The sequence below is a fragment of the Canis aureus genome, chromosome 21 (genome assembly GCF_053574225.1).
Source record: "Canis aureus isolate CA01 chromosome 21, VMU_Caureus_v.1.0, whole genome shotgun sequence".
Classification (NCBI taxonomy): Eukaryota; Metazoa; Chordata; class Mammalia; order Carnivora; family Canidae; genus Canis; species Canis aureus.
The window spans coordinates 7,887,830-7,902,558 of record NC_135631.1 but is presented as its reverse complement, the minus strand read 5'-3'; the positions used below and the strand labels follow the sequence as shown (position 1 = coordinate 7,902,558).

Below are 14,729 nucleotides of genomic sequence, written 5' to 3'. Positions count from 1 at the left end.
TGCAGGCCTGGTGGTCTGGCTCTGGAGCCGGTGCTCATAACCACAAACAACAAGATGCATGAGAAGTGGGTGTGAGATGATGAGCCAGTGTCATCTCTGAGTGGGGTGTGAGGAGGAGGCATGCAGCTGAGGGAGATTCGGGACATGGAGCTCTGGAGGGTGATGAACACGCTGGCTGCTTGGAGCTGGGCTGCTCATTGTGGCCGAGTGCAGAGGGCCCCGGGGAGCGTGGATGGCCAGGTGGTCCCAGGCCACAAGTGGGGGCGGTCGATGGGGTGCTGCGGGAAGCACGCTCTCTCCTGCCGAGCTGCGCTTTGGGCCCACAGGGCATGTCCAGCCCGCTGATTTTAGGGAGCAGTGAGGTAAGGGACCTGGCACTAACTTGCTCTGAGTCACGTGGTAAGAAAGTCGCTCCCATGTCAGTGACTGGCCAGTCCTGAATGCATGGAGACAGTCTTGGGCCAATGATGACTAATGTCTTCTTTAACAAAAACAGTAGCCCTCGCATCCAGAGCCTGAAAGGGCAGCCGGTTTTATTGACAATTTCAGAATATTATTTCTTCATTCCTTTTTACAGTCACTGTCTGCTTAACCCAACCGATACTGTGTTTCTGAAATCCCCAAACCACAGCGGCTTCAGGGAGAGAAGTTTATTTCTCTCAAACAAATGCAGGCCTGAGATAAAACCTCGAGAGCTGGTGGAGAGGCTCCAAGTTTCACCAGGGGCCCTGGCTCCTTCTGTCTTCTTGTGTTTCCTCTCATGGCCCAACGGAGCTGCCAGTGCTCCAGTTATTACGCCTGTGTTCCAGAAGGAAGAAGGGGATGCTGCAGCATGCATCCACCTGCTGCTCCTGCTCACATGCAGAACTCCGGAGGATGTCTGCACTTCACTGCAAGGTGAGCTGGGAAATGAGCCTGAGTTCTGGGCAGCTGTGCCTCAGCTGAACATCAGGGGCCTCTCGTAAGGAAGGTGTGAACAGACCCTAGCACTGCCTGCCTGCAGAAGGCTTTCCTTTTGTGATGGAGACATCAAGCTCTCTCTTTAATTTATAATTAAGATCTGTGAGCCATGCCCCCCATTTGTGCAAAAGAGTCAACTTATTTTTTTATTTTATTTTTTAAAGACATCTTGATTTCTTTTTTTTTTTGTAAAGATTTTATTTATTTATTCGTGAGAGACACAGAGAGAGGGGCAGAGACACAGGCAGAGGGAGAGGCAAGCTCTCTTCGGGGAGCTCGACATGGGACTCCATCCCAGGACCGCAGGATCATGACCCGAGCCAAAGGCGACGCTCAGTCACTGAGCCACCCAGGTGTCCTGAGAGTCACCTTAAAGAAAAAAGCTAAGGAAGCAGAAGAGCAGGTGGTTACGAGGCTAAGGTAAAAACAGCCAAGCTGGCCCTGGGGGCACTGTGCCTCGGGAAAGGCGGGAAGGTGCTGGGACCCCGGAAATACAAGGGGGTCAGGTTCCATGCTCAGGAGGAGGGGCCTGGCGCAGAAGAGATGGAGGCAGGGGCATGGGGAGGAGGCAGGTGCCTGTTCCAGGAGAGGCAGAGAGCATCCGAGCATCAAGCATCGAGCCAGGCACAGGAGCTGGGAGGCCAGAAGTGGGGGTCAGGGGGAAGAAGGGGCCCCTGCCCGCAGGGGTGGGGAGGCCTGCCTCTCTTCACTCTGGAAATAGGAGCCAAGGCTGCTGGTGCGGTGGGGGCGGGGCGGTGTAACTTGGAGCAGGCCTCTGGACCCTACAGGGGGATAGGTCAGGGGTCAGCAGGTGGGAGGCTGCTGGGAGGAGCCCAGGGTCCTGGTAAGCTGGTTCCTCCAGGTCAGGAAGAAGTGTGTGACCAGAGCCCAGTGGGGGCAGTACGTGGGGCCAGGTGCATGTGTGCACGGCACCGACCTTGTCTGCATTGTCCCCTTGTGTCTTCAGGGCACAGTAGACTTGCCACTGTTCTGTCCCTGTTGCACAGTGAAGGACACTGGTGCCTGTGGCATCACAGCATGCAGGTCCAGGGTCTGGGGTCCGGGGCCCAGCTGCTCCCAAGGCCCACAACAGTGCCCAGTGTGAGGGTGACTGAGCACACGCGCTGGTCAAGAAGCGACTAGGGGGAGGGAGGGCCACTCTCCTGCCTCCAGCCCCAGGGCTCTCCAGCAGAAGCTGCCCTGGACTCTGTGGCAGGCAGGCAGCCTTGGTTGGGGAGCCTTGACTTTCCCAAAATAAAAGGGTGTGGGGACCGGAAGTGTAGCTCCCTGTCTCCACCCTGACTTCTCTGGGCGGGAAGCCAGCCGACGGGGTTATTTCCAGGGCTGGCTGGCTGCGCTTTCAGCAGAGTGTTTCTGGAGCACACACCAGCCTTGTTTCAGTTTTGCGGGTGCTCCCACGTGGGGCAGAGATGCTCCCCAGTGACAGCCTGCGGTGACACCGCCCAGGGAAGCCCCGGACAGGACACAGGCTGGGATGGGCTTCGCCCCCACCCTGGACCCGGCGCTTTCTGGGCCTGCAGGGCTGCTCAGGGAGCTAGAAAGTGCTGCAGGGCAGGAAGGTGCTTGGTGTGGCGGAGCCCGGGAAGCCCCCACTCTCCCACCTCCTACTGCCACAACCCCCCCACCCATGCACCTGCACTGCTCACCTGTCTCAGGGGGAAAACTGCCTCCCTCAACCACAGCCCCAGGCACCCGTGAAGCTGAAGCCAGAGGCAAGCCTCCAAGCACCTCAAAAGCAGCCGAAGCTGCTAGACGGCCGTAAGGAAGGCACTGAGTCCTTTAGAAGCGACTGTACCTCTCTTTCTGCGTGTGCTGTTTCCCCTCCTGACTCAGCCCACGCTGCAGTACAGCGCTTGGCCATCTAGTTGTTGTTTTGTCTTCTCATTTTCTGATGAACAAATGCACTCCCCGGATCGCTGGGAAACTGAGGCTCACAATCATGTCATTGTCCTGCTTCAAAGATGCTACTGGCTCCTTTTTGTCTAGAAGCTAAATTCAGGCCTTTCCTTTGCTCTTGGGCTGCAAACAGCCCCCTCAGCCTGCCAGGAACCAGCCCCATGACTCCATCCTCTGGCTGCCTCCACAAGGAGCCCTCCAATTTCTCACCTCCTGGCCTTTGCACTTCTTGTTTTCCCCATGCCTGACCTGCTCACCATCTGGAGAACTCCTATGTATCCTATGAAACCCAACTCCAAAAGCCCCTTCCTGGAAACACACTTAGGGTCTTGGAACTGGCATGAGCCTCGGGTTCCAGTCTGAGCTTCACCTTGTGACCTGACAAATCACTTCAGCTCTTGGGACTGGCATCTTGTCATTGTTTCTGTGTCTCCCGTTATACCTGGAAGCCCTCAACATTGGGCCCCACACTTTGTTCATCCCTGAGTCCTCGCCTCCATCCCCAGTGCCTAAGGCAGTCACCACCTCTTGATGATCACAACTCAGTGTTGCCCCACAGCAGCCCTAGGAGAAGGTGGGAGTGCCCCAACTTTACTCACAGGAAGTGCAGGGTTGGGGGCTCAACAGCAGGAGATGTTAGGTGCTTACAGGCAAAGGCCCGCTCCCTCCCCCAGTGGGGCCCAGCACTGAATGCAACGTCATGGGGACTGGAGGGCTCAGCTGTAGGGGACTCTGTGGGTGTCAGAAGCATCCAGTGCCCCCTCCCCCTGCCCCCTGGAGGAGGCTGGAGCCCAGGCAGGGAGGGAAGAGGGTGAATCACCCCGTTTGTTTGGCGCATTGGGTGGCAGAGCCTCGCAGATTCACCTGAAACCCAAACCAAAACCAAATCCGTGAGTGCCATTGCCAGCTGGGTGGACAGCGGACCTGAAACTCCAGACTCAGCAGCCCGGGCGCCCGGAGGTGACCGCCTGCCTCCCGGGGACACACCCCCTCCCTGTCCCCTGCAGCTCTGGCTCTGGCTTGGGGCTTGCGGCGGATGCCCCCCCACCCCCCCACCGTGGCCCTGGGGGTCCTGGCCTGGGCAGAGGTTAGAGCTAGGGCAGTTCCTGCTACTCTTCAGGGTGATGAAACCATCACTGTGCCCCAGGCAGTGGTGAGGCAATGCACGGCCCCACCCAGGGCTGAGTCAGACTCTCTGGGGGTGGGGCCCTGGCATCAGAGTTGGAACACACTTTCAGAAGATTCTTGGAGGCGTGGGGGGTGGTGGGCAGGTGCAGAGTTCCCTCCCACCTGCCACCTTGGCCCCGGCTTCTCCCTGTCCTCCCTTTCCAGGGTCTGGGCTCTGCCCCTGTCTGGAAGTCGGCTCCCGCCCTCACCAAGTCCTCACTACCTTGCCCGCTGGACGCCCCCTCGAACCTCCAGGGCACCTCCCTCTCTCATGCCCCACACAGATGCCAGACCCCAGATTGGAAACTGCTCCTGCTGGCCCCTCCAGCAGCACCTGCGACCCCAAGCCCCCATCCAGTGGCCTTCCAACAGGGCTCCCATGGTCCCTCTAGCGCCCTCCAGTCCAGTCGACAGCCAAGGCTGGAAAAATGCAAATCTGATCACACGGCCTCTACTGGCCTTCCTGGGCTCTCAGGGCCTAAGTCAAACTCAAGGGAGGCTGTCGCTGCAACACAGAAATGGCAAACAAAAGGGAACAGAGCTCGGAGTGGTTGACGCCACCCAGCTAGGCGTTCAAGGGCAGTTGGGGGTGGGGGGCCCGGGTCTCTTGCGGAGCCGCTCCAGGGGATCGTGGAGCTGGCACTGCCACCAAAACCATCACCAGACCTTTGTCATGCTGCTTAGTCTGCACCATGCGCCCCAAGAGACTGCCTTGCCCTGCCCTTCCCAGCTGCTTCACTGCTACCTGTCCCTCGTCCCTCACAGAGGCTGCCTGGTCCACCCAGCCCTGGGCAGTCCCCCAGAGCTCCCTGGGCCTTCCGTCAGGGATCCCACGTCTGTTCCTGTGATTGCCGATGTCTGTCTGGAACAGAAAGTTCCCTGAAAGCCCCTGTCCTGGCAGTGTCTGCCGCACATAAGTGTTCAGCATACGCTTGTTGAAAAACCAACAGGCTCTTTAACCCTAAACTTGCATTCTTTCACCTATGAACGCCTGCCTGCCTTTCAAACCTGTCTATCGATCTGGCGGGAGAGGGGTGAGGGGACCATCTAAGATGCTCCGTGGGTGCCTGAGACTGTGGACGGTACTGAACCCCACATACTGTTTCCCATACACATGCGCCTAGGATACATTTTCATTTCTAAATGCGGTGCAGAGATGGATGACACTACAAATGAAAAGGGATGATTACAACAATGTAGGGTGGGTGGAAGTTAGGTGAGCACAGCCCCTCTCTCAGAATACCTTGCACTAACCTCACCCTGCTCCTCGGGCAACGCGGATGAGGGGGACGGGGCAGCAGCTGCTGCTATGTGTTGTGTCATCACCAGGATCAGGGATCACCTGGGCAGGCCGGCTGCTGGTGAGGAGTAACTGGGCCAGCGGGAAGTGAGCCTGCGGGTTAGGGGTGGGGGGTGACGGTCGTGTTGTCCCTACAAGCAGTTGTAGCCAGTTCTCGAAGTGGTCAGAGCCCAGTCTTTAATCTGACAGCACTCTCCTTCCTGCTCCCATCTGGCCTCCTGGCTTCCTCCTGCACACCCAGCAGGCCCAGGACCTCTGCATGGGAGGGGCGAGGCAAGTGACCCCCCTGCGATGGCTCAGTACTCCCTTCCCCCCCAACCCAATCTGAAACACTATCTTTATCATATTCTAAATTCCCACGTGACCATCTTTGCTGCAAATACCAGATCCAAGCAAATCTTAAAATTTTTGAAAACCAAGTGTTGGCTCCGCAGACAGGGAGCTCGGGGCAGAGCCAGTGGGTTCAGGGGCTTCGTGGGCTGCATGTCTGTGCTGTCTCTGTGCCATGCTGTGGCTGGGGTCCGGGACCCTCCTTCGGGGCTTGCCCTGTGCCCCGGCCACACAGCACAGTGGGCACTCGAACCTGGGCAGTGGACTCGGAGGCCAGCCTCCCTGAAAGGTGAAAGATGATGTAGCCTCCTAGTCTTGCCCATCTACACACATGTATCTATTTCCTACAAGTCTCTGGTTTACAATCTGGGGTGTTAGTGGGGCTGGACGACATAGGCTTCCTCCCCCCCACTCCTCCACAGGATTCGGTGGCCATGTAAGAGGCACTGGGACTGCTTCCCCAGGTGGCATCACTGCCTCCAAAGACCTCTGGAATTGAAACTGTGATTTGAGTGTTAGGACTTAGCCAAGCCAGTGTAAAGCCAAGTCCTTTTAAAACCGTCACTCAGAAACCGTTAAAATGAGGACATTTAGCGACTTTTACAACGTGCCAATCATTCCCAGACACACCTCATCTCTTTGAACCCCACAATAACCCACTGAGAGGGTCTCATCAGGTGAGCAAGGGGGGTTGGAGGTTGTGTTCTGCTGTGGGGGGTCACCCAGCCAGGTCAAGTTGCTTCATGAATTCATGGGCAGACGAATGGATGCATGAAACAGCCCACAGCAAAGGGGTGTACACTCTTAAATGCACATGGCATCAACCCTGCCTGGAGAGAAGGACCCTTGGGATGGCCTGCGGGGATTCAGGGGGTGAGAGACACCCTCCTGGGGTCCCTGGAGGGACCTTGCTGGGACTAGGTACCATGAGGACACAATGGCCAGGGGCACTGGCATGCATCTGCCCAAGCAGGCAGTCACAGCCTGACCACCCCTGTGTGCACCCAGGTGAGTGGGGGGTGGGGGGGGGCGGTCAAACAAGGCTGCCCTAAGACTGGCTGTCTGAGCAGGGCTGTAGGTCCAGTAGGGACCGGGGGTCCGGGCGGAGAGAACAGCAGGGTGGGAGTTCAGGGCCGAGCGGCCCTACTGTGCATCATGATGCTGCCTGTCAGGCTGATCCCAAGGGGTCTGGGGACCCCTGGGGCTGGGTTTCTCCAGCTAGAAACCCCTTTGGGCAGATAACAGGGACCCAGTCTCCCAGTGATGAGCAAGGTTTTTTTTATCATGTTACTTCAATACCTACAAACACAAGGTCAGATAGAAGCTTATGCTTCTGGCCCTCATGAATTATAAAATGCCAGTAAAACTACAAACCAAGGAGAGAAAACCCTCAAGACACAATTTAGATTAATATCACAGTTAAATGCATAGTTAATATGATGTAGGATTTTTTTGTGTGTGGTAAAATGTAGATAAAAAATCTATCCTTTGAACCATTTTTATTTAATTTTAATTTTTGTTGTTTTACAGATTTCATTTATTCATGAGACGGAGAGAGAGGCAAGAGAAGCAGGCTCCCTGCGGGGAGCCTGATGTGGGACTCAATTCCAGGACCCCGGGATCACAACCTGAGCAGAAGGGAGATGCTCAACCACTGAGCCACCAGGGGCCCCTTTGAACCATTTTTAAAGTGCCACCGAGCACATTCACAGTGTTGTACAAACATTCCCACCACCCCAGTCCAGAACTTTGCCATCCTAAACGGCTCTGCGCCATGAAACACATTTTGCTGAAACAAAATATTGTCACCTGGTGTCTAGACTGTTGACAGGCAGGTTTGGGAGATCGGGAGGCCTCATGCCTGCCTGATGCCTGGGGTGACCCAAAGGCCCACAATGTTTTTCTATTCAAGCCATACCACGAAAGCTTCATCCACAGGTCACGTGCTCTGGCTCAGTGAATGGGATTCTGTTCCTTGTTGACATGAACGTAGTTGGCATACACGTGTGACTCTTGCCATACTGTCACTCGGTCGGTGACTTAAGAAACAGGGCTTCTTTGATGAAAGAGGATCTCAGCTGCAAGTTTTCCCCATGGAAGGGAAGTTCTGCCTTTCTGTTGAAATATGTCCAGTGACTAGCCATTGTCACGTGAGCACATGCTGCTCCAAGTCATGCTTGTTGGCTGGCTCCAAACATAACGCACAGAATCACGTGGTTAGAAAGCAGTCTGCAAGATGAGTCAGGGGCCTTATCACGGAAGTACAAATACAAAAGTAAAAGATAAGATGCATGGAGAGCTTGCCGTTGCTAGGTCAAGGTTCTGGAGTATGGTACTGCTGTGTCTGGGGGCTGACGGAGGGTGGGGAAGAGGAGAGGCAGGGCTCTGGAGAGAAGGGATGGGGCTCGGTGTGTGTGTGTGTGGGGGGGGATAGGGGACCCCATCTGTACCTTGGGCAACAGGGTAGATTGTGGTGCCAGGCCTAGAGACACAGGCAGGGGGAGCTGCAGAGTCTGTGTGCAATGGGCGGAATGCCTGAGCCCCTGATGCCTGTGGCCTAATCCCTGGACCTGTGAATGTGTAATTGGTCCTGTCACAAAGGTGATAGTTCTAGCCAGACGTCGGTAGACCTGTCCCAGAACACCTTCCACTTCAAAGTGGTGGTTGAAATCCATGGTGGGGACAGGCTCAGACGTGAAGGTGACAAGTGACACCTCAGGACCTGCGGCCATGAGCTGGGTTCAAGTGAAGTGAAATCATAAGGAATAGAACCTCTGGGGCTCTGGGCGAAATGTTACTGCTTATTTCCAAGATATCTGATGAACAAGTGGCTACAGATTTGGGCAAGCACTTGGTATTTATCTAATTGCCCCTTTCTAGGGGGAAGCCACCAGGGGCAGAGGGTCTGACTCTAGTGGTCTCTGGGGACACTCCCACCAAATAGTCCAGCTTACATTCATTCTTATATGTGGTAGACAATTAAAACACATTACAGAAAGTATAAATATTATCATTCAAAAAATCATCAATTTCAAACGCTTGGTGCTTGCTTATCTTTCCATTTCCAGTGCTTAAGTAAGCATCTGTCCTTTTACCTCACAAGGTAGGGGAACCTGTGTGCTTCCCGAGGGCAGGCTGCTTGTCCTGTCGGCTCGCATCAATGCCGGCCACGGTGCTCCTTATGGCAGAAGCCTCCTGACTGTTCACGTGTAAACCGGTTGAACAAATGGGGGCTCTGAGCCACTGTCTTCTGGGGGCAGCTTCCTGGGCAAGTCCACCCCGTGTCACCAGGCTGTACAGCTCTGCACTGCACGGCCCAGTGGTGCAGGATGGAGACTCTTCACCCACCATTTTTTCTGAGCCTCAGAACTCAGATCTCATCCTCAAGAGGTCAGGCTGCTCCAGAGCATGCTCCTTCTTCTCACCACATGGACTGGAGCTGCTCTCCATGGAGGTCTTGGGGTATGAGTGGTGGGAAAAATCCAGTGCCTTCACAGCATGTGGGACTGAGAGACGGGCTACAGGAGCAAGCCAGTGACAGAGCCATGACAGAGCTGGGGACCAAGGCCTGTCTGCTTGTGGCTTGGGAAAATTTCAAGTGCAGAAATCACAGGTCTTTGAAGTTTCTATCAAACACATGGTATGATGGAAGGTTGGGGCTCCTCTCGGGTGTGAGAGGCATGCAGGGGGATATAGGGCAGAGGTCAGGATGTTTGGCATTTACCCTTTCAGCAGCTTATCTCATAAATCATGAATGTTAAAACCTATGAAATCAGCTTCTGTTCAAGAAACAGGGACACATTTTTCAACAAACCTACTTCCAAAAGCTACCCATTAGCCAAGCCGCTGACATTTATTGACAGTGCTGACGTGTCTATCATCCACAGAACTCGCTCTGACCAAAGGCCTGAAGAGGCAGGTGCGCGGGCAGGTGGTGGAAACATAACAGTGCATGACACAGGGCCAGGCACACTGGAATGCGCCCGAGACTGGCTCAGCTCCTCGGTAGCACCCTGCTTGTGAGCCGGCCAGGAACACAGGCAATTGGGGTCTACAGAGCAAGGCCACTTCTCTCTCATTTCCTGCCGTGGCCCCAGACCCTCAGTGCCTGGCATCATTACGTCCTTGCTGAAGGTGTGCAGGGGCTCAAAGGCTGGTCCATGGCTTAGCAGGACAGTGTGCTCAGGATCTCAACAACCTAAGGCCAAGATGGTGTGGCATGACATCACATGAGGCTTTCCCAAGTTAATAGCCAAAAGGCCTGAACCAGGAATGGCCACGTGGCTCTCTGATGCATCTCAGAGACAGGTGGGTCCGAAGCTGGTGAAAGGTGGGCCTCTAGCAGACCTGTTTATGCCTCAATAGAATTATCTTAGAAGCAAGAAGACCAAGTAGGGGGATTTTTAAAATGACAGGAGCCAGCTCCGTTTATAAATCTGTTATCAGAACACTGATTTTGATACAAAATAGTTAACACACTATAGCATCACAGAAGGCACAATATTTCTAAGGACTCACATTTATAGGGCACTGACTGTGTTTCAATCACCTCAGGCACTTAACGGTCCTACAGCAGGCCGTCCTCACAAACCTTCCTGTCTCCTAACACCCTCAAGGGCCATGACCCCAACAGGTCTCCCTATGCCACTGGCTCTGGTGTATGGGGCTATACTGATGGCCTCCAAGCCTCTGACCAACTGTGGCAGCAGCAGAATAGCCCAGTGGTCACAGTGTGGACTCCGGAGCCTGACAGCTTTGGCTCCACTCCCAGATAAATGACACAGATAACTGCTGATTTTTACACTCTTTCTGTGCTGGACATAGATCCAAAACGTCCTCCTGCAGGCACTGATTTAATGGGACAAGAGGCTGTTTCAAGAGCCTCTTGAATAAGGAATAAATGAAGGCATCTGCACGGTGCCCCAAGCCCCAGCTGGCACAAAGTATGCACTCGATGGATGCCCACTGATTGAGAAGCCAGCTGTGGCTTGTGGCTCGAGTGCCGAGGTGCCTTGTCATAGCTCACTGCCAGGTCTTCGAGGCACTGGTGTGGAAGTACTTAGTTAACCTTGGTGGGGGAACCAAAGTTCAAGCTGTGTGGATGCCTTTGGGCCCTTGGAGGGGCCCCTGGGTCACCAAGGGGTCCCCAAGGCAGGCCTGTCTGAGTCCCATGACCTCAAGGACATAGTAGTGCCACCACCGCCACCTCTACTGCTCTTGCTCTCATTCTCCAGGCCTCGGGCCTGCTGTTCCTCCTCGATGAGGTCGGCCACCAGGTTCAGCTGGCAGGCCCTGAGCGCCCTCACCAGGTGGGACACTGCTGCGTCCTCCCTCCTGGAGCTCTTCCAGACTCTCAGCGACTCCCTCACCTGCTCAGTCAGGTTGCGGGGGTACTTCTCCTCGATGGCATCAATCTTAGCATCGGTCACTTTAAGGTAACGAGCCAGTCTCCTCCAGTCCTTCCCCACGTTATCACATATGATGTCAAATGCTGCACGCAGATCTGCGGAAAGAAAAGGATTTACCAGAAGCTTGAGGAGCTCTTCAGAGACAAGTAATCCCACATTCCCAGTGGGCTTCTCAGGGCTGACCTAAATGCTGGGTATATAGGAGGTCCACTTGCAGAGGCTGGAGTCACCCAGCAGTAGAGACGTCAGGAGGTCATAGAAAGCCCAAGGATGGCCTCTCGTCCTGCCCTAAGCCCACTCTCAAAACACTACCCAAAAGGTGTGGCCTGCTGAAGACGTGACTGGGCTGGGGTGGGTGGTAGTGCAGGTAACCACTTAGATGGGGGAAACTGAGGGAGGGCCTGTGAGATGTCCAAAGGAAGGAAATGGAATTGCTCCCCCATCCCACCCTGTAGTGGGTTAAATGGTGGCCTCTAAGAAGTTATGTCCACCTCATATCCCTGGAACTATGCACATTAATTTATCTGGAAAAGGGTCTTTGCAGATGTGACGAAGTGGAGGATCTGGGATGAGATCATCCTGGACTGTCCAGGTGGGCCCTAAACACAGTGACCAGCAACCTTATAGGACACACAGAAGAGGCCACATGACCACAGAGCCAGAAACTGGAAGGATGTGGCAAAATGCCTGGAGCCCCCAGAATCTGGAGGTGGGGGAAGGATGCTGTCCTAGAGCCTCCAAACAAAGCCTGGCTCTGCTGACAGTTTGACTTCTGGCTTCTGGCTCCAGGATTGGGAAAGAGTCAAGTCCATGTTGCTCCAAGGCCCCATGTTGGGGGTCCTCTGTATGGCAGCCCCAGGGTGCTAAAATAACCCAATTCTTATTTTGGAAGCTGCCTGGACTGACCATCAGTCTTTGGTCCGGGGCTAGGACGTCCTCACTTCCTGAAAAGCCACCCCTGAGATCAGCAGGTGGGGCACTACAGACCCTAACAGGCTATGTCTAGAATGGTGGGCGAGCAGAGGACAAAATGCTGCTTAGAGGCCCCAGCAGATGTGCATCTTCAGTTACAAACCCCCACGACACCGTCAGCCAGTGTGACAACTCTGCGTTCCAGCCCCTGGAGGTAGGCAGGTGGGCACTTGTCTTACTGTGATCATTGGTGCAGAGGGGGAAGCCGAGGCACAGGGAAGCCAAGTGATTTTCCTGATGTCATACAGCTAGACAATGGCACAGCCAGGGAGTGAAACCGTTGACTGTCTCATGCGGGTCCACTCTTAACCATGATGCTATCCTGTCTTCTGTGTGAGAGTCATACAGGACGGGCCCTCATCACCCCACCCACACCTGCTCACCTCTGGTGTACTCTCCTGCATCACACAGGATCTACACACATGTAAATCTAAAATGTTATTATCTGTGTTTTGTGGACTACCTTTTAAACGTATTACGTCCACAATCTCCCCTCTGTTGAGTGTCCTTGAAGATGTAACTCTTATAAGTCCTGTTTTGTTTGCACAGCCGAGTGTTTATGTACATATATGGGTGCGTGTGTGTGTCAGACAAGAAATCTGAATTTGCCCCAATCTGCACCAGAAGCACAAGTCTTTACGGAGTAACACCTGTGCTGCGACAGGTCTGTCCTGTTTGATTTGGTGATGGAAGGACTGATGCCAGGGCAGAGCTTCGGGACTACATGGGGTTTCCCCAAAGCGCTCCCCCTCCCCGTCCCCCTTCCCGGGCTCTGAGAACACAGGCCCCGCTGAGAAGCCCTGCTCTACTCAGGTCTCATTTACCCCTCGAAGCCTCTGCAAACCCTAGAGAAGGGTGGAGAGCACGGGGTAGGAAGCCACACAGCTCGGACTCGGTCAGAGGGGAGGGGGACTGCAGAACCTACGACGGGGCTAGTGAAAACCAGAACGCGGCGGCGGAGCTGGTTTCAATACTGCTCGGGGTCAAGGGCGCCAGCGGGTATTCCCAGAGGCAGAAAGCCCAGGGAAGCGGCGGGGCAGGCCCACCCAGCTCCGCCCAGAGGGGAGCCACGCCCTGTCCTGTGGAGTAGCTTCCACCGCAGCCGGAAGAAGCGGAGTCACCGAGAAAACACTGAACTGGGTGTGTGTGTGCGCGCGTGTGTGTTCATGTTTTCCAACCCAAAGTAAGTTAACTTTTAGGAGTTTTGGCTCTCCCGTCTGCAAAGGGGGCAGCTCACCCGCCTCCCAGGAGCGTCTAGGAGAAAACCTGCTCCAATCAGACCCGGGAAAGGTTAGCGCGCTGCTGGCGGGTCACAACGACAGCTGGGCCAAGGGGCCGTGTCCCCGCCCCGGGCTGGCTCGGTCGGTCCCCTAGCCCCCGGGTCCCCGCGCTCCCACCTCCCCGTGCCCCTCCCCCGCCCCGCCCCGGGCTGGCTCTGTCCCCTAGCCTCCCGGCCCCCCCCCGCCCCCGCTCCCACCTCCCCGTGCCCCTCCCCCCCCGCTCCCACCTCCCCGTGCCCCTCCCCCCCCACCCCCCGCTCCCACCTCCCCGTGCCCCTCCCCCGCGGCCCGCCCCCCCACCCCCCCCCCCCGCCTACCTCGCTCCTCCGGAGGGGCCCCGCCCGCCGCGCCCGCCTCGAAGTCGTCCAGGAGCCGCAGCAGGTCCTGGCGCCGCAGCGAGGCCAGCAGCTCGCGAAGCAGCCCGGTGCGCTCGGCGTCCAGCTCGTTCTGCTCGAGCAGCACGTTGAAGAGGTCGAGGCCGCTGTGCACGCGCTCCAGCTTCCTCTTGCCCACGCGGCCCTGGCACAGGAACTTGAGCTCCGTCAGCTCGTCGCTTGACAGGCCGGTCGACACCGAGTGCAGCAGCACCAGGAACGGGTCCATGGCGGCGGGGCCCAGCCCGGCCCAGCCCAGCCCAGCGCGGCCCGGCCCTCCGCTCGGCGGCCCCGCGGCCCCCGGAGGCCCAGCTTCCCCGTCACGCGGCTGCGCCACCGGCCCCGGCCGCGCCCCGCGCCCCGGCCTCCGGCCCCCGGCCCCCGGCCCCGGGCCCCACTACCGGAAGACCACGCCTGCACTCACGCCCCAGCTCCGGATCTCGCGAGAACTCCGGGACCCGCGCATGCGTCCCCGGCTCGACTGTAGCCGTTTCCGCCCGGAAGGCGCGCGGCCGCCACCAGGGAGCGTCCCCGGAGAGCGTGCGGCCCCCGCCTGCAGGGCCTCCGCGCCTGCGCCCTGCGGACCTCCGCCCCCCCCAGTCCCGAGACGCGCGCGCTGGCCCAGAGCGTGGGCTGCGGCTCCCGGGCCGCCTCGCCCTGCGGACGCCGCAAACAAGTGCGTCTGTTATTACCATTTGTGAAAGTGCAGAAGGTGTTTTAACGCTCACGGCCCGTATCTCTCTGTGCGGAAAAATCTGTTCAGAGGTTTATTGAGGTTTTGAAGTTTGATTTCATTATTTCATCTTTAAAGTCGTAGTCACTTATGCGTTTGAATGCTTTTAGTATTTATGGAGCGCCTACTGCGTGCCAGGCCGTAGGTGCTGGGGACACATTTGGGCGCCAAGAGCAGAAGTGCCCGCCTGCCGGGAGTTACGTCATCAGTACCTAAGCTTACGTAATGCAGATAAGTAAGTCCTACAGTGTGCCCCAATGAACGGGAGCCCGGGCAGAGAGGATGAGG

At 56.4% G+C, this 14,729-nt stretch overlaps 1 protein-coding gene and 1 long non-coding RNA gene across 4 annotated transcripts in view; one reads left to right on the top strand and one right to left on the bottom strand.

Moving 5' to 3' along the window:
* Positions 1-1,176: 1,176 nt before the first annotated feature.
* FADD (Fas associated via death domain) lies at positions 1,177-14,035 on the bottom strand. 3 transcript variants are annotated; one of them, XM_077862770.1, is made up of 3 exons: positions 13,652-14,035; positions 11,044-11,177; positions 1,177-1,343 (listed from the first exon to the last, which is right to left on the bottom strand). In XM_077862770.1, exons 1-3 carry the CDS (start codon positions 13,935-13,937, stop codon positions 1,326-1,328), a joined length of 438 nt encoding a protein of 145 aa, XP_077718896.1. In that variant the 5' UTR covers positions 13,938-14,035; the 3' UTR covers positions 1,177-1,325. The 3 variants fall into 3 exon arrangements, with proteins under 3 accessions (XP_077718896.1, XP_077718895.1, XP_077718894.1); XM_077862769.1 differs by lacking the exon at positions 1,177-1,343 and adding an exon at positions 7,157-7,923 and having other exon boundaries at positions 13,652-14,027; XM_077862768.1 differs by lacking the exon at positions 1,177-1,343 and having other exon boundaries at positions 7,157-11,177; positions 13,652-14,014.
* A 4-nt stretch (positions 14,036-14,039) lies between these two features.
* LOC144292462 (uncharacterized) overlaps positions 14,040-14,729 on the top strand; it is a 39,447-nt gene continuing 38,757 nt past the window's right edge. Inside the window, exon 1 of the long non-coding RNA XR_013359852.1 lies at positions 14,040-14,676. This is a non-coding gene — a long non-coding RNA (uncharacterized LOC144292462). The remainder of the gene's footprint in view (positions 14,677-14,729) is intronic.

Coding starts and splice junctions, on each gene's coding strand:
- FADD (XM_077862768.1), bottom strand. CDS start 13,937: ATGGACCCGTTCCTGGTGCTGCTGCACTCGGTGTCGACCGGCCTGTCA. Junction 11,178..13,651: donor GGCCCCTCCGGAGGAGCGAG/GTAGGCGGGGGG, acceptor TTCTTTCCGCAG/ATCTGCGTGCAGCATTTGAC.